Source organism: Phascolarctos cinereus, unplaced genomic scaffold, assembly GCF_003287225.1.
Source record: "Phascolarctos cinereus isolate Bilbo 61053 unplaced genomic scaffold, phaCin_HiC Scaffold_726;HRSCAF=1367, whole genome shotgun sequence".
Lineage (NCBI taxonomy): Eukaryota > Metazoa > Chordata > Mammalia > Diprotodontia > Phascolarctidae > Phascolarctos > Phascolarctos cinereus.
The window spans coordinates 406,134,319-406,159,278 of record NW_027556098.1 but is presented as its reverse complement, the minus strand read 5'-3'; the positions used below and the strand labels follow the sequence as shown (position 1 = coordinate 406,159,278).

At 52.9% G+C, this 24,960-nt stretch overlaps 1 protein-coding gene across 2 annotated transcripts; it reads right to left on the bottom strand.

The window, feature by feature from the left end:
* Positions 1-492: 492 nt before the first annotated feature.
* Positions 493-7,855, bottom strand: PERM1 (PPARGC1 and ESRR induced regulator, muscle 1). 2 transcript variants are annotated; one of them, XM_020976803.2, is made up of 4 exons: positions 6,967-7,855; positions 2,629-5,357; positions 1,979-2,104; positions 493-1,445 (listed from the first exon to the last, which is right to left on the bottom strand). In XM_020976803.2, the coding sequence occupies exons 2-4, from the start codon at positions 5,138-5,140 to the stop codon at positions 1,366-1,368; spliced, it is 2,718 nt and encodes a 905-aa protein (XP_020832462.1). In that variant the 5' UTR covers positions 5,141-5,357; positions 6,967-7,855; the 3' UTR covers positions 493-1,365. The 2 variants fall into 2 exon arrangements, with proteins under 2 accessions (XP_020832462.1, XP_020832454.1); XM_020976795.2 differs by having other exon boundaries at positions 2,629-5,142; positions 6,967-7,854.
* Positions 7,856-24,960: the final 17,105 nt, after the last annotated feature.

Sequence of the window (24,960 nt, the reverse complement as noted above, 5' to 3'; positions counted from 1 at the left end):
TCTAGGGCCTCCCTTTTGGGAAGTCCCCCATTCTCCCCAGCCTCTCCTCTCCACTGGAAGCAGCTGTGCCTTGAATCAGGATTTAGCCTGTGTCACAGGGTGGCTTCTGGGTAAAGAGCCGCTATCCTGACAGCTTGGTCTGGGGGAGGGGGGATGGAGCTGATCCTGGGAAAGTCAACCCATCAACCCAGAAATAGAAAAAGAAATTTTATTGTCACCCAGCATCTGTGTGTCCATTTCTCTCCCGCCTCGCCCTCCCGCCCCACTCTCACACCAGCAGTCACTCGGGTAACTTGTCAGGGAACTCACTCCAGATGAGCTCATAGCCCCCACCGAGGGCTTTGGGCCTTTAACCTTTAACCTCCCTGCTGCCCTCTCAGCCCCTTCCCATTCCTTTCCTCCTCTCACCTCCTTTAACCCTTAACCCTCCCCCAAATGACTAGGAGCCTCCAATCCCCCTCACCAGCCCTCTGCTCCCCACCTCCAGCCAATGATCTCTCTATCTCCTGCCTACCTCTCACCATCTCTTCTCCTTCAAATCTCAGTACCTTCTTAGGGAGCCCCCAGTGTCCAAATGCACATCCAATGTCTGCTACCACTGTCCCTGACCCACCAGCTCCTTTCAGGGCATCTTCATTCCATGCACCCGCAATTTGTGTGGGCCTGGTCTGTCCCCAAGACTGGGAGCTGTGTCCCTGTGACTGCCCTTCTCCTGCCTTCTCCACTCCACCCTCTATCCCCCCTTGCCCACAATGTCACCAGGCAGGGGCAGAGGAAAGAGACCCCTCCGCTGACCATCTTCAGAGCCTGTCTATCGCCAGTTTGTTTCAGGAGGTTACCTGAAGGACTAGAATAGCCAAGCAAAGGACGTTCAAGGCTGTGCTCTGCCAGGTGGCCTAGCCCCCACCACTTCCCCTCCATACTGTCCACTTGGGCTCCTGCCCCTGGCCTCCAGGTCATCCAGGAGTCACTTAGGTGGACCTTATGTTCACTGATTACCAGAATGAGCCATTCTCCCTTCTGAAGCCTGACTTGGCACAGGTCCATTAACTGGGACCCAGACCTCTCAGTCCTGTTGAGAGAGAAAAGTAAGGATGGTCTTGGGATTGGGTTTCCTTCTCCCTCCCAAGCAGAGAAGGCTGAAGGCTGGACAACTGTCTCATGGACAGGCCTGGGGGATGTGGAAGAAAAGAGACTGGGGAATGGGGAAGGGGGAGTGCAGTGTGAACATGGCCTCGGGATCATCACGGAGAAGCCAGTCAGTCCCACTGTGGCAGGTCGCCACCCTCACTCAAACCCTGAGCCTACGTGACCATCTCAGGCTGGGGCCTGCCTGTCTGGGCCCCAGCTTGCCCCGACGTGGGCCTACGGGCATGGGCGTCCTTTTCTTGCCTGCCTCCGGAAATATCGAATGGCAGATATGGCACCGATGTTGGCCAGCAACACTGTAGGGGAAAAGCAGAGAGAGGCAGCTGGGGAGGGTAGGGGTGCTTCAGGCCCTAGGGCTTACCCTGCCTCGGGTCAGTATGGGAGCGTCTCAGGTAGATGAGCAAGGACAGGGCCAGGACGTCCTGAGCCACACTTAAAATCACTGACCGTCTGTACTGGAAGAACCCAGGCCAGACCAAAGGTGGAATAGGAATGGGGGCGGGGGGGAAGGAGACATCCCGACTCTGGGTACAGCTGTGCCAGGAGCGGGGCTGGGAGGTGACAGACCTCTGGGAGGGATGGCATTGTTCCCTGAGCACAGCTGTCACTACCAAGCATGCCCCGCCCCATTTACCCTGAACTTATGGCTATAGCCCAACCCCTCAATGTTACAGATGACAAAACTGAGGCCCAGAGAAGGGAGAGGATTTGCCCAAGGTCACAGGTGGCCGCTTGTCACCTGCCTCCTCTCTGGCTACGAGGTCTGGGGCTCCCACCTTCCCCCGCCCCGGATCTCCCCAAGAACTGTCCTAGGGCCCAGCCCCCAGACCTGTTTTCCAGGCATCTGGTGCGTGAAGGTCGGAAGTCCTCACAGCCCACGTGGCGAAGGCCACGAACCCCAGACACATGTCATTCTGGTTGAAGGTGATGGGGATGAGTGAAGCCCTCTGCTCCTCTAAGGAAGGAGAACAGACCACAGGGACCCTGAGTTGCATCTGTCCAAGGACCTCCTGTAGCCTCCCAATCGTTCTCCTCCACCCCCAGGCCCAGAGGCGGCCCGGAGTCTCCCCTCCCTAGATGCACAGCAAGGGCCTATTAAATATCATTGAATTAAACTAGAAACCAGAGGCTAGAGGCCCCAGGAACGGTGGAGACTGCGGTTGAGGCTGGGCCAGATTGACAGGTGGGGGGGAGGGGGGCTCACCGCCCTGGATGTCATTCACTTCTGAAGCCAGGGCTCCCACCCCCTGCAGTCCTGAATCCCCCCACCCCTGGCCAGACCCTACATCCCATGGTCCCTTGGGGTGGGGGAATCAATGAGACACAAATTCCCCGGGACTAAGGGATGGAAAGGGTTAAGGCTGGAGTCTGCACGAGTCACGCCATGCCTCCCCCTCAGCCTCCCTCTCCCTGGACAGGCTGTTCCCTGGACCTAGCACAGACTGTACTCACAGCTAAACCCCCACCTTTGGCCATTACCTTCAAGACTCACAGGCAGGCCTAGTTCTTCCGCTTTTAGTAGGTTCTGTTCTTCAAGGGCAGGGGCGCTAGGCCAGGCCCTCTCAGGCCCCAGAGTCTGCTCATCGGAAAGGGTCACTGGGACCCAGTTTGGAGGCAACAGGACACCAGTCGGCCCCTCCTCCCCAAAAAAGTGTTCGTAGGCCTCTGGGATAGAGATGGGGACTGGATCGACACAGGTAGGCGCCTGGAGAGGAGGTCCTGGGGAGGGCCTCTGCCTGGGAAGGCGACTGTCCCAGAAAAAATATTCACACACCTCAGGCCACTGCACATCGGATGGGATGTCCTCTTCCTCCTCTTCTTCTTCCTCGACTATGGTGTCACAGAAAAAGTAGTCATAGGCCTCAGGGAGAGTGAGGGCAAAGTCCTCCCTGGGTCCTGCAGACTCCCTGGCCAAGGCTGAGGGGGAAGGCGGGGGTTTCAGAATCCGTGGCTGAGGATGAACCCCCACAGCTACAGCATCCCAGGCTCTAGGGCTGCCTCGGCCTCCTCCCAAAGTCCTAGGAGGCTCACAGACAGCCCTGTTTGGCAAGGCTGAAGATGGGGACGCCAAGTCTGAGTTCTCTTGAGGGGAGGTGGAGACCCCTGAAAAACGGACTTTCTTCCTCCTTGGGGCTCGGGCTGGGGTGACAACCCCAGGGGACTGTGTGGCATCATCAGTGACCTGTGAAGGCTCCCCCAGGGGTCCTGGAGACAAGGGAGTCCTGCTGCCTTCCTCGGGCTCCCCATGGAGCCCCTGTGGAGATACTGGGAAATTGAAACTCTTAGTAATTTGGGGAGGTGTAGACACGTCCACATCAGCCCTGGTTTTGGGGGCAGAAGTAGAGAGATTCCTATCTGGCTCAGCCTTGAGGTCAGGTGTAGACACATCCACATCAGCCCTGGCTCTGGGGGCAGAAGTAGAGAGATTCCTGTCTGGCTCAGCCTTGAGGTCAGGTGTAGACAACTTCACATCTGACTGAACCTGGGGAGCAGGTGTAGACATATTCACATTTGTCTGGGCTCTGGGGACAAGGGTAGCTGGGCCTACGTCTGCCTTAGCCAAGAGAAAAAGTGCAGACCGATGCCTTTCCGGTTCCAACTTGGGGATAGGTGTAGAGACACCAACACCTGAGTTGGTCTTGATATCAGATGTAAACACATGCTCGCGCAGCTTGTCTTTGGAAACAGGTGTAGATAGATTACCACTTGGCCCAACCTCAGAGGCTACTCCAGGCAAGTTTGAAGCCTTCTCAGGTAAGGAGACAGGTGTAGACAGATTACCACTTGGCCCAATCTCAGAGGCTACTCCAGGCAAGTTCAAAGCCTTCTCAGGTAAGGAGACAGGTGTAGACAGATTACCACTTGGCCCAACCTCAGAGGCTACTCCAGGCAAGTTCGAGGCCTTCTCGGGTAAGGAGACAGGTGTAGACAGGTTCTCTCCTGCCCCAGGAATCCAGGTAGGTGTAGACACATTCACTGGGGTCTCAGTCTTTGAGACAGGTGAAGACAGATCCAAGAATGATTGTTCTTGAGGGGCAGGGGGAGTCGGCTTTGGGCCCAGGTCAGGGGTGGAGGATGGGTCCTGGGGGTCTGTCCCATGGCCGGCTCTGGTTCCCAAACCAGCTCCTCCGGCCGGCGACTCTGATCCTGGACCATTCCCCTCCCAGTCAGCCGGGGCCAAGTTGCTGTGTGCCCTGGTGCTGGGGCCCCTGTCTGGCCGGCTCCCTGAAGATGGTGGCAGAGCCAGCAAAGGGCTGGGGGGGCCCTGCCTCTTGGAGTCCTGAGCTTTGGGGGATCCGCTTCCCTTGGCCCCTACTGACCTCCTCTTCTTCTTTCCTGGACTTCGAGGGGAGACTCCAGGATTAGGGTCTCGGGGAGATCTCTTCCCATCGGCTGGCCCGAGGCTGCTGGGCTGCTCCTGGCCAGAGGGCCCCTGGCTTGGGGGGTCCTTCCCTGAGTGCACTCCAGCCTCAGAGGCCTGGGCAGCTGCCCCTTGCAAGGACTTCTGCATTGCGCCGCCACAGGAACTAGGCTTGGGACTCAGGGCAGGAGTGAGCTGGGCAGGGCAAAGGACACTGGAAGGCAGCTGCCCCTCCAGCTGGGTGGACGTGCTCGGAGTCTGCTGACCGGCCTCCGGGGCCAGGACACGCTCACAGCGAAACCTGCTGACCAGGCGGGCATCTGTGCCCTCCTCCTCCTCGCTGCCAGAGCAGCCCCCCTGGGCCGTGGCCAGGTGCCCGGGCAGGCACCGCCCGCCCAGGGCCTTGAGAAGGCCCTCTGGCGGGGGGCTGCCTGCTTGCAGCCGGAGAAGCCGAGGGGGAGGGGGGCCGGGGGGGCTGCTGCCGCTGCTGTCCCCTTGGTCAATGTCACTGGAAAGCGGCTCGTCCCCTGAGGCCAGAGCAGCCTGAAGGAGGCCACATTCCTCTGCAGCTTCTGAGAAGTTTGCCCAGTCCTTGTCGCTCAGCTGGATACTATATTCGAAGTTTTCCATTTCTGGGGTGACAGAGACACAGTGTGACGGCCTGTGGAGGCTGGGGGCAGGGAGCTGTGTGCCAACAGGGCAGAGATGTCGAGTTCTCTGCCCAGAACTACAACCTCACATTCCCTGACCCCAGGCCCTGTGCCTTAGTTTCCCTCTATGGTCTGGGTCTCAGATTCTGCAGAGTCTTCCTTCTCATCCTCCTCCCTCGCCTCTTTCTGAAAGAAGCCTAGAATAATGGATAAGGCAATAGGTCTGGAACAATTCTCAGCCCTGATTTATTACCTGTGTGACCAGGAGTGGGTCATTTCATTCCTTACTTTATCTGAAAGGAGCCAGTTGGCCTAGACAGCTTGAAACTGCGATCCTGGGGGACCCTGCTTCCAAGCTGGCTGGGATTGGAGATACAAAACTCCAGGAATCCCTCCCTTTTTTTCTAAAAACTTTTTGGAGGTTTTTCCCTAAAATCAGAAAAAAACTATTTTCTGCATGTTTACTATTTCTCCTTTGGGGCCAATATGCCTTTCAATTTATCAAACATAATTATTTTCTTGAGAAAACGAATATATCTAAAACATAATCTTATTGCTCATACAGGGTGATTTTATTTGTAAGAGGTATTAAAATAATGAATAATAGATATCGTTTTTCTCCCCACCCCAGGGTCTCTCTCCCCTCCTGCCCCTTTGGCCTCAAGAATTTTCAGCGTACTTAGAACCCTGACCTGCTGATATTCCAAAGCAGCCTCCAGAGAAAGACCCCACCCCACCCCACCCCTTCCTGTGGGGTCACCTCTAGGGGCAGGCTCAGGTGATCAGACATCCTGAGTCCTCTTCAACCAGAAGCAGGCCTCGGCATAGCCAGCCCAGGTGACCACAGTGGAGGGAGGGGGCTGAGGTCAGGCAGGCAAGTGTCATTCATCCTGCTGACTTCCTGGCTGCTGAACCAATCACATCCCCCAGTTCAGAAGGACCACAACACCCAGTGACCAGCCCCTCCTTTAGCACTCAGGCTCCTGCCCTGACTTTGGCAGCCTCAAGAGGTCACTGGGTCAGCCCATCAAGGTCATTTTCCTCACTGGGGCCAGGGGCCTGTGGTCAGCAGGCAGATCATGGGCTAAGGGCTGGAAAAGATCTCAGAAGCCAGCTAGGTCAAACCCACTCATTTTACAAATGAGGAAACTGAAACCCAGAGAGACTGATTTGCCCAAGGTCAGACCAGTAGTAAATAGCAGGGAGAGAATTGGAACCTGGGTCTTAGTTCTCTTAGGAGAATTTCAGCTATTCTTTTTCCTTCCCATAGGGGAAGGGGGAGTACCAGGATATCCCTGATGGGAGGTGGGGAAACTGAGGCACAGAGCAGGGGACACTCAGAGTCACACAGCACACAGGAGTAACAGTGACATGAGAATCCAAATCCTGATTCTCCAGCTCAGCTTAGCAAGGACATCCCTGGTGTCCCCAAATACACAGCTCTATGGTGTGGACCTGAGGTCCCATCCACTCCTTGCCTCCTTCTCTAATTCCCTTTTTCCCTAAATGACCCTTCATGCCTAGAGGCATCCCAGGCTTTAAGGAGTCCCCCCCACCTAGGAACTGAATCTTAGACCTTTTCCAACTCCTGGTGACAGACACCCCCCACACCCTGCAGAGAAATCCTCACAGTGACCTGAGGAACAGAGGATCAATGCCCCCCCTTCCCTTGTAACTTTTTGTCCATAAGGAAACCCCTAATGTATGGAATTAGCCCCTACCTACTCCCATCCCTCCAGGACCCTCACCCTTGAGGAGAGGATAGGGAAGAAGAATAGGGAGAGGGGAGGGATTGACAGGTCCTACCTGGGTCCCCACAGCTTGATGGGGAGCATGAAGCAGGCTCGGGGTGCTAGGCAGCTGGGTCCAGAGGGGCATGATGTTGGCTCAGTCTAGGACACTGGGCTGAGCCCCGCCCCACAAGCCTCTCTCATTGACATCCTAAAAATACTTTCCCTGCCCATTGGTCACATGCTCCCTGCCAGCCCCTGCCTCACCCACCCTGGAACTGGGCTCTACAAATAGATGGCATTTGAGATGGCCCCTCCCCTGGGGGCGGGGAAGGGGAGGGGTCTTCCCGGGTCCAGGCACAGGGTGGGGGCTGTCCTAGCCACCTGATGTAGTCACAGCTCCTTGGTAGCAGGGACCCAGAATGACACGGATTCTATTTAAGCCACAGGGTCACCCAAATGAGTGGGCAAGTCAGGCCTAGAACCTGAGTTTTGTTCTCATAGCACAGATAACTGGTAACAAATTCCTAAGATTGAGTGGCCTAAGAAATCTAGTCCAATGCCTGCACTGGAGAACTGAAGCCCAGAGAGGAAAGGGACTTACTCAAGGTCACACAGCTAGTAAAGGGCAGAACCAAACCATGATTTTTCCAGGATACCATGGTATATCTCCCCAGGCTCTGGAATATAAGTTCGAATAATGATGGGGGGGGCTGGAGAAGGGACCAGGATAATCCATCCCCAGGCACTAGAGTATAAAGTATAAAAACTGAAGCAGGCCCAGCCCTCGAAGAACTTATACTCTGATGAGGGAGACAAGTACATATATATGTGTAACAGAATAAACATAAAGAAAATAAATGAGGACCAGCCCTGGACTCAGGAGGACCTGAGTTCAAATCCAGCCTCATACACATAACTCACTAGCTGTGTGACCCTGGGCAAGTCACTTAACTCCATTGCCTAGCCAAAAAAAAAAAAAAAGGCTTAATGAAGAAGCAGGCTAAGTCAAAGGAACTAGCCCTTCAGAACCTCTTCAGAATCTATCAGAAAGATAAGCCTTGGAGATTTCTCATTTCCTATATTGGTAAACAGAGGTACCAGGCAGATGCCAGAAAGCCAGATTAAAACAGCCTCCTACCGGGCAGCACACAGAACCCCATCCCCATTGTTCAGCCTGGAGCATAACTCCCCCACTTGGGAGGAGATAGGGGGTCTCAGCTCAGACACTAGATCCCTATGGAAAGGGTCCTGGAGGAAAGGGGCAGAGGACTTTGATAGTAGAAGGTTCAGGGGCAGCTAGGTGGTACAGTGGATAGAGCTCCGGCCTTGGAGTCAGGAGGGCCTTAGTTTAAATCCGACCTCAGACACTTGACACTTACTAGCTGTGTGACCCTGGGCAAGTCATTTAACCCCAACTGCCTAAGCAAAAAAAAGAAAGAAAGAAAGAAAGAAAGAAAAAGGAGGTTCAGGTCATAGGTGGGGAATCTCATCAAGGCAGTGAAGTCAAAAAGCATTTATTAAGCGCCTACTATGTTCCAGGCACTGTGCTAAGCACTAAGGATACAAAGAAAGGCAAAAGACAGTCCCTGCTAGAGGACCAGGAGCTTACTGGAGACAATACGCAAACAATATGTACAAAGTGAAGGAAGAGAAATTGGAGATGAAGATCTCTCGAGAAGGACTGGCTCGCTGCAGAAGGTGAGACTTTTGGGGAGCCTGAGGATGACCAGAAACTCTACACCGCCAGTCTTCCCAGAATGGCACCCTCCCTCCAGTGCAGAAGTTTGGAAGTGTTTGGGAAAGGGAGGAAATGGCGTGGTTACCTCATTCATCCACAAGGGGGAGGTAGTGACCTGTCCCTAAAAGTGCCAGGCCTTCTCCATAGAGCGAGGACTGAGAAACAAGAGGAGCAGAGAGGGAATCTTTTAGGGAGGAAAACATGCTAGGGAGGGAGAGAGGGAGAGGACAATGATAGATAAAGCATTTATTAACGAAGGTGAAAGATGGGGGGGGGGGAATGAAGGAAGACCGTGAAGGGGTTGGGGGGCCTGAGAGGGAGATAGATGGTAAATGGGGATGTGCTGAGGAGAGGACAATGAGGTGGGCAGTGAAACAATCCCTGAAGGGGAACAGGGAGGTGGGTAAGGTCCTTGAGAAAAACTGGGCTGTGGGTTGAGGAGAGGGAGGTCAGCAGGGCCAGGGTGAGGTGTCTCTGGCCACTTGCTGCCTCCCTGGGGAGTCTAATGGTCACCCAGAGTCTATGACCCTTCCTGACCTTTTGTAAACAGGACCTGGGGTTTGCGGCTTGGGGTTTTCAGGGACGAATCCTGAAAATAAACAGTTGAAGTTCAAGATTTGGCCCAGCACTCACCCCCATCCCAGGTTTAGATTTGAGAGGGGGAACCCCCCCATTTGTAGCAGGGTTGGGGGACTTTCTGTTCTGTGGAGGAACAACGTGCCCCCACAGGCCCCAAAAAGCTGAGGCCCCCTCACCCTGACCACCTGTCACCTGCGGAGGCGGGGAGGTGTGTACAAGAGGACTGATTTCTTGACCCTCCCCTTTCCTCCTCCTCCTTGGTGGGCTTTTCCAAAGCCCACTCCGCCATCTGTCCTCCCCTCCTCCCCTTCCCACTCTACCTGTCTCCTTCCCTTGTCCGCTTCCCTCCCTCATTTTTCCCCCCACCAGGAATGCTCGAGGGGAAATGGGGAGAGCAGGCAGTAGAGAATGAAACACCTCCCCCCCCACCCCAACATCTCCACCCTACAGAAGCCTCCTTCCCATTCCTGGGGGCAGTGGAGCTTATGGTGAAGGTGGGATTGAGGCTAGACATTGGGCAGAACTTCCTGACCGTAGGGGAGGCTATGGCTTTGAAAACACAAGGGAGACTTGAAGAAGTGGAGGAGAAGGGCTAAAGGTCCTCCAGGCCTTGGCCCTGCCCCCAGCCCTCGAGCCAGGCCCCCGACTTAGGCTGGATGGGGTGGGGGGGAGGCAAGAGGTCACGTAGCTGACGATCCCCAGGCCCAAGGCACACGGGCAGGGTCGTGGCTTCCCCTGGCGTGCAGCGAGGCCCTCAGGCGTTTCCCCCCCCCACCCCGCTCCTCTATCCCCCTTCCCCCCCTCGCCCCCCTCCTCCTCCCTGGGAGCCCAGTCTCCGGTCTGGAAAGCTTCCCTGCCGATGAAATCAACAAATGCTGTCTGACCTCAAAACCTCCAGCTGCAGGGCAGTCCCTCCGCCCTGGGTACGTGGGCTCGGGCTGCGGGGGGAGGGGGGAGATGAGACAGCCCGGAGGAGCAAAGAGCAGCCGCCCCCGCCTCTCCCCCGGCCCCCCCTCCGTGGGAGAGAGATTTCCGGCCGGGAGGGGGGCCCAGCAGAGGCCGGAGGCCGGAGGCGGCGGCGGCCCCTCCCGCTCTGACTCACCGACCTTGCGCTCGGCGGGCGGCCCCGGGGAAAGGAAACCCGAGCCCCGAGCCGCCCGCCCAGGCCGCACGCACTGACCCCGGGCTGGGGCCAGGCACGGCGGGGGAGCCGGGGCCACGCCTGGCTTGGCCCAAGGGACCAAGGGCAGAGACCCAGCCCTGGTGGGGGCAGGGGGAGGGGGGAACGCTGAGCCTCAGTTTCCCCTTCTGCTGCTGTCCAAGCCCCGGAGGGAAGGCTGGTAGTTACTGATTGGAAGAGGGGTGCTCTGAAGCGAGGCTGAATCCCCTGGGATAAGGGAACTGGGGCTCGCGCACAGCTGCACACTCCACCCTTTCCACCTCCCTCAGAACAGCCCAAAGTTGCTGTTATCCAGCGCCCCCACCCCCACCCCATTCTCTCTCCTCCTCTCCTATCCCCTCCCCACCTCACTCAGGTGCCACTAGGACTGAGGGAGGGGCTTTCTCGGAGCTGTTCTGGCCTCTCCCGGGCCTGGCTGGGTGGTCAGGATGGAGCCTCCCTAAGCCTGACAGATGCACTCCCAGATGTGTGTAGGAAGAGGAGCTGTCGGCCTGATTTCCTTCCCAAGAAAATCCCATGGGGGAGGTGGGGGGGCTGCCGGGTAGGGGGAGGGGAGTTATTTATTACTTGCTAGGACAAGGATCTTTCCTTCCCTTTCCAGGGAGTTGCCTCTCCCACTCGGCGGGATAAATGTCTGGGCCAGGAAGGCCCTTGGAGATTACGGGTCCTCTCCTCTCATTTTTACTAGGGAGGATCCAAACAGCCAGGGGAGGAAAGGATTTGTCCAGTTCCACAAAGTCAGACTTAAACCCAGATCGCCTGACCCAGTCACGTGCTCTTTCCCTCGCATCGAGAGAACCTGGAGCTGGGAAGATCAGGGTTCCAATTCTACCTCAGCCCTGGAGCACCTAGGTGACCCTGGTCGACTCACTTAACCTCTTCTGGCCCCAATTCACTCGGCCTCCCTTCTCCCAGCCTGCTCACCCGCCTAGGGCCTGATGCAGCTGCGTCTCCAGCTCCAGCTCCCTAAGTCAGCCGCTCATTCTGCTTAGGACCCTCCCTCCTCCCCCACCCCCTCGTTGCTCTCTTAGAATCCCACGTACCACACCCTGGACTGAACGGGTTGTCCCCTAGCCGCAGGAGCTGACAGCCCCCATTTTCCCACCAGAACGAGCCTTCCCAGGCCCTGTGGAGGGTGTGGCTGGCACAGACATGTGAAGACTCGCCCTCGGGAGGAGATGGCCGGCCGAAGGCCTATTTCTGTATCGATCCTCAAGGCTAAACCTGTTCATGCCTCTCTCTGCAGATGTCCTCTCTCCCAGACCCTCGGGAGAGACGGCAAAGCCTCTTATCCCCAAGGCTGGGGGGCAGGGTACAGTGGAAAGAAACCTGCATTTTGCGTTCAATGCCTCAGGGTCACCCTTGCCAGCCACTGACTTGTGTCCTTGGCCAAGTCATTTCCCCTCTGTGTGACTCAAAGTTTCTGCTGCATACAAAATAGGGGAGAGGGTGGTTGGGGAGGGGGGTGGACCAGATGGCCTCTAAGGGCCCTTCCAGCCATAAGTCACCATTCTATAAGTCAGCCGCCTCCTCCTCCCTTCCCAGCACCTGTGATATAGAGTATGGCAATATGGAAAAGGGACTGGGTTCAGAATCTAGGCCTTGCTTCTTGCTCATTGAGATGATGTCATCTTGGGCAAGCCACTTAACCCATTTTGAATTTCAATTCTGTAAAACTGGAGGATTGGTCTAGGTCAAGGGTTCTGATCTTACATGGTGAAAAAAAAATGAGATATTTATTTCAATAGAATTGGCTGCCTTTGGCAAACATTATCCTGAAAAGGATCCATAGACTTTCAACTATCCAAGGGGCCTGTGGCAGAAAAAAGGAGAAGCCCTGGTCTGGACAGTCCCTAACTTCCTGTGATCTGGAAAGAAAGCCTTGAGGACCCTGTAGAGGGCGAAATGTGCTTCAGTCGGGGCTAGTCTTAGGGGCTTTGAGGAGCTGCCAGGAACCCTCTTCTGGATGATCAAAGGATCTGGGAGCCCTGACCTCAGAGCAGAGCCTTTCCAGGGCTTGGGAGGAAAAGGAGGGGAGAAGCAAGGTGCTTTCTATAGCATTGATGGGGGCACATTGAGGAAGACCCAATACTGCTTTTCTCTTCCTCTTCCCTAGCCGTGCCTAGGCAAGGATTCAGGCCAAGAATAGTGAGGACATTTCTGAAAATTTCCTGCACCTCCTTCTCTCTCCCCCAGACCAGACCTTCTAATCCAGCAGAACTGGGACTTGCTTCTTTGCAGCATGCTGCCAGAGGGCTGACAGGCACCTGCTGGGCCCTGAGGGGCAGCCTGGCATCCTGGGGGTAACTGCCCACTTCTCAGCTGGCCAGGGTCTGATGGGGAGGGGTATTCAGCAGTCCAGGGACATGCAGTGAGGTAGGGGGCCAGGGTCAGCTAGGGTCTCAGGCTTAATCAAGAAGGCCCTTGCTGCTTAGATCCCCACCTGGGGAGGCCTAGGTGATGGGCCTGACCAGAAGATAGGACCTCTCCAGACTTCTCTGTTCCCACTCCCCAGAGCCGGAACCAGCAGCCAGATCCAGCAGGTAGAACAGCCTTCCCCTTACTGCAGCCCTGGCAAGGAGCCCAGGGCAAGCGTCACCTTTGAGTCCTTGGCTTCTTGCCCATTCACCCAGAGTCTCTACTGCCCCAGCACACACATCCTGCCCCTCCAACCTCCCACTGACCACAAAACAACTTCAGCCCCCTCCCCTCCTGCTTCCTTCAAGCTCATGGGGCTGTGGTATCATTGGGCTGCCCACACATGCTCCATGTGTGCCAGGGCTCATGAATCAGGCCTTCTCTCGTGGGCAGCCCCACCCAGAGCAGGACTGGAGAAGACAGGACAGGGACAGTCTGAGAAGCCTGGGAAGGAAGGGAGGGAGCAATATAGGCTGTCCCAAAGACGTGAGGAGTCTCAGAGGTTGAGGCCAGGGCTCTCAGTGGGATTCGGGATGGCTAGGGGTAGGCTGAGAGAGCCGTGGATCTGAGCGATCTGGGGAGACATAATAGGGCATGGGAGTAACCTGGAGCGAGGAGAGGGGTAAAAGAGATGGATATAAAGGACCTGAGAGGCCTGGCCAGGGCCCTAGAGAGTGTCTGGGGTGCTGACATTCCAGAGCTGGGAGACTGTATTAGATGGAGGAGGCATCCTCCATGGAAGGAATACAATGGAAGAAGTGTGGGCTTTAAGGTCATAGACTCTGGGTTCAAATGCTGCTCAGCCAGTTAATTAATACCCAAGTGATGCTGGGTCAGCTATTTTATGTTTCTGGATCTCCCTTTCTTTATCTATAAAATGATGTAAATTTATTGGGTCTTCAAGGTCCATTTGAACCCTAAATCAGTGTTATTAGTCCTATTAGTCTGAGAGGCCTGGGCTACCTCCCTGGATGGGGACTTAGAGGCTCTCAGAAAGTTCAGACCCCCAGCTCTAGGGGATGGTGGGGTAAGGAGGATCTCAGAGGTCTGCAGCGGGCAGTATCTTTGGGGGTATTATTGAGGATCTGACAAGCCGGAGGAGGCCTCTGACACACTCAAAGGAGCTTTAGCCCAGAGACCCCGGCATGCTACACTCATCATCGTTGCCTCTCCTTCTACGGTCTTCTGCCTCAGCTCCTCCTTTGTCAGGGATGTTAATTTAGTGCCTGGACACCAATGGAGATCTCTTTGCCAATTCTGCACCCCTCCTGGCCCAGGTGTATGGAAAGAATGTGTCTCTATCAAACAGGGCCAGGGGCTGGAGATGGTTAGAAAGTCCAAGGGAGAGGTGGGAAGCTTTCCAGGCATCTGGAATAATGTGCATATAAACCCGGAAGCAATAAGGAAAGGGAGCTTTATGAGAACTCAGGGGTGGGGGTGGGGGGTGTAATGGCCTTGAAGGCTGAGATCACTGTCTCTCAAGTAGTCATAGAGTTTTAGTTGGAAGGGACCTTCCCCCCCCCCCCCCCCGCCCCCCCCCCCCCCCCCCCCCCCCCCCGCCCCCCCCCCCCCCCCCCCCCCCCCCCCCCCCCCCCCCCCCCCCCCCCCCCCCCCATATCCTTCTCTCCCCTCATTTTACAGATGCCGCCTTCTGGGCAACAGGTCCGAGGAGTAGCACAATGCCTGGCTTAATAAATACTGACTGACTGAATCTGGGTCTGTCGACTCCCTAGCCACTGGGCCGATTGCCCCAAGGAGAAACAAGGATATCTCATTTCTAGCCATAGGGTTCAAAGACGGAAAAGACCAGCTAGGCACCCAGGGTGCCTTGGGAGTTAGAGCTGCATCTGAATCTCACCTCAGACATTGACTAGCTGGGTAACCATGGTCTAATCAGGACCTTTCTCTGAGGGTTGGCCTCAGTTTCCTCAACTGTAAAATGGGAATCATGGCACTTATTTCCCAGGGTTGCTGTGAGGATCAAAATGAGATAATACATGTAAAAAAGCACTTACTGTCTGTCACATAGTAGGTGCTGTTTACATGTTTATTCCCTTCCCCTGAGCCTCCCTTCTTCATCCTTAAAATTGGGGTGATGATGATGATGGTGAAAATGTTACTAATCAATAGCATTCACATAATGCTTTAAGGTTTGCCAAGTACTTTGATTCTCACCTCCCTGGGAGGTAGGTTCCTCATTTTTCCTATTTTACAGATAATAATAATAATGTAATAGCCGACATTTATATGTGGGCATGATTGAACAACAGATAAATGTGGTTGTTCAGTCATGTCCAACTCTCCATGACCTCATTTGGGGCTACCTTGGCAGAGATCCTGGAGTGGTTTGCCATTTCCTTCTCCAACTCATTTTACAGATGAGGAAACTGAGGCAAACAGGGTAGAGTGACTTGCCCAGGGTCACACAACTAGTGTTGGAGACGAATTTGAACTCAGGTCTTCCCGAGGAGACACAGGTTATTGTGAAATTCCAATGGGGTTTAATGTATGGGTCCAACTGCTTTGTTTTACAGATGGGGAGACTGAGGCCAAGATGATAGGATCCTTGACTGAGAGTTGGGAGGGGTCATTTGGTCCATCTCTCTCCTTTTACAGATGAATGAATGAATGAAAAGCATTTAGTTAGTGCTTGGGGCACAGATACAAAACAGAGACAGGGCCCCCCCCCCCCCCCCCCCCCCCCCCCCCCCCCCCCCCCCCCCCCCGCCTGCTCACATTCTAGCCGGGTTGCTGGTGGCCAGAGGGGGCTGTTTTGATTCGGGAAATCTCAGGTTTAAAAATGGAGCTCCAGATTGACAGGTTCTCTCCTGCAGCAGAGGCAGGACTGATTTGAAGGCAGATCCAGAGGTGGAAGCCTGGAGTTGGAAGGGGCCCGGGACTGGAGCAGGGCAGGGTGTGACCAGTGGACCCGCACAGAGTAAGGAGGTGGGAGGATTATGAGATAAGACCAGAACTGCTGGGCTAAGGGCCTTCAATTGCAGGGAAACTGGGAGTTCAGGTCATAGATTTAGCATTAGAATGGACCTCAGAGGCCCTTAACTCCAACTCCATTCTACAGATGAGGATACTGAGGCTCAGAGGGATTAAATGACATGTCCAAGGTCAAGTAAATGGCTGAGTCGGAGTTTGTACCTAAGCTCTTGGAAGGCAGGGGTGTTTTTGCCTCTCTTTGTATCCCTAGTCCTTAGTGAGAGGCGGAGGTACAGGGTGTCTCTACCCCAAGCGTGTGAAGACTTCCCTGGTGGAACAGGCAGATGAGAACAATTTGTTCCAGTGGCCATGAAGGCAGTCCAGACATCAAAGACGCCAAGGTCACCCACTGCATCCAGGGCCATGGCCAGCCATCCTAACTTTTGTCATGCCTCCGGACTTTGATGACTCAGGGAGAGAGAGTGAAGGCTCTCTGGGCCTTTCTGCCTCACTTCAATCCAATTCACGTAAGTCAAGACATCACCCCATGACGTCATTGGTCCTTGTGGAAAAGGAAGGGCAAACTGGGCCTTGGTATGGTGCCTGACACATAGTGTGTCCTTTAATGTTTCTTGACTTGAATCCAAGACCCCTTCCTCCAGAACTGAGGCACCGTCTGCCTCCCAGAGATGAGATCGGAAGCCACATTCTCTGACTTCCCCTACCCTCTTAGGGCCTGCATCTTTTGAGGGGAGCTCCAGAAAGAAGCATTTCCTAGCCAGATGGGACATTGGAGCCCCTTTCACTAGAGTGGCCGAGGAAGAGGGCAGGGGGCACTCCTGAGGGGATGCGGCAGCCTCAGTCTAGGAGCCTTGGGTTTCTCTGGGACATGAGGGTCCTGAGTGGGGCAGAGAGAGGTGGTAGGCTGTGGGGTCTTAGCCTGGGTGGAGGCAGATCTAGAACACAAATTTCCGGACAGAAAGAGAGAAAAGGGGAGAGAGTCCTGGCTCAAGGCCTCAGCCATAAAATGTCTGGGTCTCAGGGCTTAGGGCAGGGGTGGGGCAGGGGCCGGCCATAAAGGCCAAAGGCCCCTGGGCCGTAGACACCCCAAGCTTTCATCTTCAGCCCCACCCAATCCAAGGGGAATGATCCCCTCCTTTCTCATTCCAATCTGGGGCTATGGGGGAAAGGGGAGCATTTCTGACCCAGCCTGTGACCCCCCCCAATAGCTACTCCCCACCCAGACACAGGCCCCCCCCTCCCCGGCCCTTCTCCCAGCTGCTCCAGATGTGCCAACTCCAATCCCAGGGGTTGCCCTAGCCCCATTCCTCAGATGGGAAACCAAGCCCCACCCTGGGCACATTGCCTGGATTTCCTTCCCACCCTCCTGGTCTTGCCTACAAAAGGTTTCCTGGAGCAGAAACAGCAGCCTCCAGGAGAAAGGACAGGGTATCCTGGGAGGGGACATTAGGCTGGGGGCCAGATTTGCTATGGAGGACAAGGGGAGGATGATTTTGGTCTCTTCTGAGCTCTGGCTCTCAGACACGGTTCCTCCTCCCTTACTCCCCTCTTCCCATCCCCCCTGCCCTCCAGGAGAGTCAGGACCCACATCTGCAGCATCTGGGACAGTTTAAGGCAAAATCAGGCCCTGGCAGGTCTTCCCTAACCCTGCCCCCTCCACCTTCCAAGTCTCCCCACCCCACCCGAATGCCACTGACCACCCAGTTCCCGTGGGCCTGAGCAGGTGGTGAGCAGAGGTTCTCAGAAGTGGGGCCTGGCCCCCAAAGCCGCCTCCTCAACAACCTTCCCCCTCCTCCGAACAGGTGACCTGTGACCTCTGACTCCTGCCATTCTTTACTGAGTAACCTAACCCCACCCCCACTCCGGGCCCAGAGGGGATCCTGGAAACTGCCAGACTACCTTCTCACCTGGGGAAAAAGGGCTAAACTGTTTTCTACCACCTAATCCCAGGGGCCCAGCCCTGGGGCGGGACATTGGGAAACTCCCCAGACTGGATGGCCCGCTATGCCCCCTTGCCCTCCACACACACACCTGAATACTTAAAAGTTCATTGCAAACAATGGCTGTGGGAAAGCCCAAGCACTCGGCCTCAGTTTCCTTATCCGTGGTGTATATGGAAGGAGTGAGCAGGGATGAAAGGCCTTCGGGCTCTGAGGCTCCAAAAGCCTGGAACTGGAAGGAAGCATATGAGACCTCCAACCACCGGGAGGCCAGTAGCCTTATTCTACCAAAGGAGCCGAGTCCTTCCAGACCATTCCGTGGGTGGGAGAGGGGGGAGAGATTCGGATTCCGGTCGCCAGATTCAGTCTTCTCAATAGCCCTTGGGACAGAAGGCATGATAATCTAATAAAGTCTCCTTGGGACTCCTGGGGTCCAAAGGTGCATCTTTTCACCATCAGTTTCTTGCTAGCTCAGCAAGGAGCTATGTTCATCCAAGACCCAAGGCATCTGGCCGGGCCTCCAACCTCAGCTGCCTCCTCCCAATGAAGAAGGAAGGGTAGGAGCAGTGCCCCACCAGAACCGTCCCCGGCATTCTGCCTCCCAGAGATGAGATTGGAAGCCACATTCTCTGACTTCCCCTACCCCTAGGGCCTGCATATTTTGGGGAGAGCATTTCCTAGCCAGATGGGACACTGGAGTCCCTTTAGCTAGGGTGGCCGAGGAAGAGGGCAGGGGGCACTCCTGAGGGGATGGGCAGCCTCCCCACCCACCTCAGTGGGAAGGATGCACCCAGAAGGGAGGGAGGCTTGGGCCACCTGGAATCCTAATCAACAGAGTCTATCAGGAACTACCCTCCCACTCATTACCATCCCCAAAGAGCACAGAAGTTTGGGGTTAGGTGTAAAGTCCAAGGGCTCAGACCACCGGGTGGAAAGCCTAGAAGCCAGGATGGGTGGCCAGCGCCCTTAGGGCTACCTTTCCCAAACTTAAAGAGGGTGGGATAGCGGTTTGGAAACTGACAAAGCCTTCTAGGAATCTGAGCAGGGGGCTTCTGGATCCTCAGCTCCTGAATGGGCAGGGGGACGCCCGGAGCAGGGGCCCCATGGTAAAATAAACTATTTACAGCCTGGACTACTCATGCAGGGCCTGAGTTTGAAGGTCAAGGGCAGCCGTCCCCCTCCCTTTCCTGATCCCCTAGGGAGTGGATATCCTCCTGGAGGGGAAGGAGTGGGGAGATTGTTGTCCCAGCAAGAAGAGGTGACCTCCCCCCGCTGGCGGCTGTTCGCTCCGGGGGGCCCCCAGGCTGGTTATCAGCGCTCTGAGTCCCTGGCGCGGCCTTTATTGACTCTCCGTGGGCCAGGGCCCAGGGGGAAGGGGGCGAGGTTGGATGGAGCAGTGCTTTCCCACGCCCGCAGCCGCCGAAGCCCGGGGCGAATTCCTGCCCCGCCCCCCCACCCCCCTCCCTCCGCAAATGTTTGCTCAGCCCGGGACAAACACACCTTGGCAGGAGCCAATGCCCCGCCCAGGGCCCGTCCCAGGGTCAGGCCGGGTTTGCTCAGAGGCCGGGCTGGGGCTGCAGGGGCAGGAAGGGAGAGGAATCCCGAGGTGGGTGGGGCTGGAGCTGCGCCCCCGCTCTATTGGAGGTGGAGGGGTGGGGATCGAAAGGGGGAAATGACTCTTTTCGTGGGCCTCCAGCCCCTTGAAAATTTCACAGATCCCCCCACATCCTTCCTCCGGCTCTCCTGAGCGCTTGCCAGACCAACATCTTCTACCTCTTGCTCCTTAGGACAAAGCACCAAAGAACCCCCTTCTTCACAGACCACCCCATCCCCGAGCCCGAAGTGAAGGTGCCCTAGAATGTTGGAAATGCAAGGGACCCTTGAGGTCATCTGGGCCAACCATTTCGTTTTGCAGATGAGGAATAGGAGTTTTGGAGAGGGCACCTGGGCATTACTCCCTCACCCCACCCCCCACCCCCATGCCTTTGCACTGACTCTTCCCAAAACCTCGGAGGATCAACTCTGAAACAGCCAACAGAGAGAGAGAGAAGCCTTCCCTGAGCGGCCTAGAGTAGAATGGTTAGCCATCTGTGGAATAAGCTGGAAATGCCTGGTTGGATGTGATTTCCCTTGAGGGCAGGAACTGTTCCCCCACCCCTCTCTCTATTAACCAAGTCTGAGACAGTGTAGACAAAGATGGATTTATGATTGTTGAGGCAACTGCCTAAGGCCACACAGCTGGCCAGAGTCTGTTCTCAAGCTTTGTCTCTGCCTCAGTCAGAACTCTGGGCTCTCAGGTGTTTTGCCATACTCTTCCTTCTCTCCTAGTCATTGCTGGTAGAACTTTCTCTCCCACTAGCAAGAATATTACTTTGTATCTACCTACATCTTCTGTAGTTACTGTTATTTTCTTCTGTTGGAAGGTAGTAATGACAGGCACATTCAGATGTAGAGCGCTTTATGGATGCTAACTCATTGGACAACCAGCTTGGGAAGGAGGTGCTGTTATCCCTATTCTACAGATGAAGAGACTGAGGCATGAAGAGTGAGCAAGTACCTGAGGGAGGATTTGAACCCCACAGCTCCTGACTCCAGGTCACTGACCTAGCTGAGGGCAAGAACAGTTTCCCTCTAGGTTTTTGTAGACCCAGTGCCCAGCAATGGGCCTGGGGTGGGGAGGTGTATGTGGAGCAGCTAATTTCATACCAGTGGATAACTACAGATTGGCAGCTCCTCTGAACTATATAGTTCTAGAGTTGACCAGGGGGGCAAGGAGAGAATCCTAAATTTGGAGTTGAAAATCACCTCACCTTTCCAGTAGCCCACCCCTCCCCTTTCACTGATGAGGAGGCTGAGGCCCACAGACAATATGACTTGCGCAAGGCACATGGGTAGTAAATAAGAGGTAGTGTTATATATTATAGGACCAGGTGGCATTATAGTGCATAGAACGCTGGGCCCAGAGACAGGAAGACTCAGCTTCCTGAGTTCAAATCCACCTTCAGACACCTACTAGCTGTGTGACCCTGAGCAAGTCATTTCACCCTGTTTGCCTCAGTTTCCTCATCTGTAAAATGAGCTGGAGAAAGAAATGGCAAATGTCTCCAGTATGTCTGCCAAGAAAGCCCCAAATGGGGTCAGGAAGTGTCCAACAGGACTGAACAACAACAACAAAAAAAAGGTTATCTGGTGGATAGAGCCCTGCATCTGGAGTCAGGAAGACCAGAGCAAATTCAAATCCTGCTTCAGGCCCTTATTACCTCTATAATATTAGGCCACCGTGCCCTCTGTGCCTCAGTTCCTTCATCTGTAAAATGATCAGATTGGACTACATGGTCTCTTCCAGCTCTAAAATTTATGATGCTGTAAGTGATAATTTAATTAAATTGAGTGAATAGAATGTCTACTCCTTGAAGGCAGACACAATGCCTGGCATATAAAATGCTTAATAAACGATTGTTGAAACTGAAATGGAAAGATTTGACATTATAATGACCAAGCTTGGCCCCAAGAAAGAGATATGAGAATTAACCTTCCTTTTTTTTTTGTTTTGTTAAAGCAGAGGTGGGGCCCTATGGGTGCAGAACATTATATGAAATGTTTGATTTCTTTGAAGCGCTGGTTGGCTGTCTTTTTCTTCTCTTTTTGATCTTTGTTATTAGGGAAGGCTCTCTATGAAGTGAAGGGAGGGGGGAAGATATATTGGGAAATATCAATGATGTAAAAACAAAAGATATCAATATAAACTTTTGAAAACAGTTTGTTGAATGACTTAGACTATAAACTGCTTTGGGGTGGGGGAGGAGTGGGACAGTGTAGTTTTCCATCATTTCATCCTCACCCCTACACTCAGGGTATTGCCCACAGCAGATGTACATTTATTAAATGGTAAAGACCAAACAATAATTAGGTAATAACATTGAAATATTAAACAATAATAAATTAAACATTTATTAATATTGATCCTTCCCTTCAAGGCCTAGCTTAGTGGTCACTGCCACAAAAACTTCCTCTTCTGCCCCAGCTGACAACACTGTCTCTCTCCTCAATTTTCCCTAGTGCATTCTGCCTGGATCCCTCCACTGATTTTATTCATATAAGGAGGGAGAAGGCCCAGGCACCCTCACTTTGGGAGGGACCTTGAACCTGAAGAAGACTTATGCGTAGGATGTGGACCAGAAGCCAAAACAAGCAAGCACCCAGAACAGTTAATTATGTTGGTTTGTTAAATTGTATAATCGCATATTTGGGGTCCAGCATAATAATCTCCAGGCTCACCAGCTATGATAGGCCTAGATACTCATAGAAAAATCTTAATTTTTAGATTGTCTTGTGAACTTTCACAAAATGTTTTAATATAAGACCATGACTATAGACATATTCCAAACTGGAAATATACATTTCAGTTGATTTGCTGGGAACAGACAAAGTTCATTTGGGGGAAGAGTGAAAGAAAGATTTGATTCTCTCTCCTCTATTCTTGTAAGCACAGGAAGAAAGGGGCAGAAGTTAACAGAGGTGTTAACATGTTAATGAAGTACTAAGACAGGTCTAGGCCCTGAGAAAAAGTTAATTTGGAAGGACAGCTGACCATTGTCTGGGAGATTGGCCACCACCATCTTCACCCCTCTTAAAAAAAGCCAGTTTACCAGCCTTTAGGAGGATCAAGAAGGACAGCTAGGTGGTGTAATGGATATAAATTAGGCTGAGAGTCAGACCTGAGTTCAAATTTGTTCTCAGACATTTACAAGCTGTGTGACCCTGGGCAAGTCATTTTACCCTGTTTGCCTTAGTTTCCTCATCTGTAAAATGAGCTGGACAAGGAAATGGCAAACCACTCTAGTACCTTTGCCAAGAAAATCCCAAATGGAATCATGAAAAGTCAGACACAACTGAAAAAAGAATGAACAGGAAAGAGACTCAGAGAAGAGACCAGTAAAAGGTTCTTGGAAATGGAGTAGCAACAGACATCTTGGAGACCTAGTAGGCAAAGGAAGCAGCCATGAGGATTGACTGCCAGGATTCTGAGACAGCTAGGCTTACTGGGCCAACTGACCAATCAGATGAGTTTAACTGATATGCCGGACTGCAGGCCCCAGGATGGTCAGTTTGTAATTTTTTTTACTCTCATTGGACTTCCAAATGGAAGCCTGAAGCCTTTTCTCTGGGCACAAGGAAAATCTGTTTTAAAAATTTGTTCACTGTTTTTGTTTTGTTTTATTTTAAACATTTCAGTTGTCTTATAAGTCAGCAGTTATAACAGAGTGTTAATAGTCATCGCTTATCTACATGCACTTACTGAGAATAAATTGAAAGGTGTATTCCAGGAAAGGAGAGATAGATGTAAAATTGGTGTTTTGCTAGAGTGCAGTCTCTGGCTAGGGGCTCGAAGCTAAATGATAAAAAGTATAATTCTAAATATTATTATTAATTTGTTTGTTACAACATTCTGCTAAAGAGATAGATTGTTTATACTGGGAGATACATTTAAGCAATGATTTCGGAGTAAGATAGGGACAAATAATAGTAGGTGAACATTCACCCCCACCAAACCATCACTGCTACTCTTATCAATGTATTTGACCAGTTCCCTACAGGGAAGGTCCTCACTGTTGTTGTTTCTCCCTCATTATTTTTTTTTTAGGCAATTGGGGTTAAGTGACTTGCCCAGGGTCACACAGCTAGTAAATCTCAAGTGTTTGTTCTGAGGCCGGATTTGAACTCAGGTCCTCCTGACTTCAGGGCCGGTGCTCTATCCACTGCACCACCTAGCTGCCCCTTCCCCTTCATTTTTGAAGAGGGCCTACAACATCATGGAATAAACTACTCCATGGTGAATTGGATTAACCTGAGGTTGCATTTGCATAAGATCCTCACTGATGTCTAATTGAGATGACTCTGGGCTCTTGAACTCTGCCAGTGGAAGGTAAGTTCTCCCAGGTCCTACAGAAAGGTTTTATATTGTATAGTCCAAGTGCATTGCCAGAAGTAGATTTTTAGGAGAACATAACAGACTGCATTTTGTGCTATGTTTGCTGTGGCCGTATATATTGCTGTATTATTATATAAGTGCACTGAAGGTCCTCCTCAGTACCTCCCCTCCCCTAATCATTTTATGGCTCCAAAAGGAAATCACAAGACTTTACATAGTTTCCAGGAACTAACCTACTTCTCTCTTTATACTTTCTAAGAAGATACTTAGTAGAGCAGAACAAATGCTAATTAATTGGCTGATGAAAATAATTTTTTTTTGGACTGGTGTAAATGATTTGCTAAATAAAGGTCTTTGTAACCATCCAATTCAATTCAACAAACATTTATTAAGCTCTTATTTGCCAGAGCAGAACACTGAGCTTGGACTTGAGTTCAGAAAGACTCATGCTCAAATCTGACCTCAAACACTCACTAGCTGTGTGACCGTGGGCAAGTCACTTAACTCTTTTCGCTTCAGTTTCCTCGTCTGCAAAATGAGCTGGAGAAGGAAACGGCAAACCTCTCCAGTACCTTTGCCAAGAAAACCCCAAATGGGGTCATGAAGAGTCAGACTTGGCTGAAATGACTGGACAAAAACAAAGGCGCCTATTCTATGGTGGTCACTATGCTAAGCTCTGAGGATGCAAAAAGAGGCAAAAGGAGTTTACAAAGTAATGGGAAGAACAATATGGTACACACACACACACACACACACACACACACACACACACACACACAGAGCTATACATAGGATAAATAGAAGATAATTAATAGGAGGAAAGCAGTGGGATGAAGAGGGGTTGGGGAAGGCTTCCTGTTGAAGATAGAATTTTAGCTGGAACTTAAAGGAAGCCAGGGAGGTCAGTAGTTGGAGCAGAAAAAGGATAGCATCACAAGCATGAGGGCCAGCCAGAGAGAATGCCACCAGCCTAGAGAGGGATAATCTTTCTTTTGGAACAGTGAGGAAACCAATGTCTCTATATTTAAGAATAGATGTCGGGGAGTAGGGTATAAGAAGACTGGAAAGGTAGAAGAGGGGCTCAATTATGGAGGGCTTCAAATACCAAACATATGATTTTGTATCTGATCCTGGAGGTAATAGAGAGCCACTGGACTTTATTGAGTAAGAGGGAGGCGTGACATGATCATATCTGTGTTTCGGAAAAATTACTTTAGTGGCTAAATGGAGAATGGATTGGAATTGGGGGAGACACTTGAGGCAGGCATACCCACCAGCAACTACTGCACTAGTCTGAGGTGAGGGGGATGAGGGTAAGTACCCACCTA

Bases quoted from the DNA above. Each gene is read 5' to 3' on its own strand.
- PERM1 (XM_020976803.2), bottom strand. From the start codon at position 5,140: ATGGAAAACTTCGAATATAGTATCCAGCTGAGCGACAAGGACTGGGCA. The intron at 2,105-2,628 runs GTAATGGCCAAA...CTCCTTCCTTAG, and splicing joins CCTGCCTGTGAGTCTTGAAG to AGGAGCAGAGGGCTTCACTC. The intron at 1,446-1,978 runs GTCTGGGGGCTG...TTTCCCCTACAG, and splicing joins ACCAGATGCCTGGAAAACAG to TGTTGCTGGCCAACATCGGT.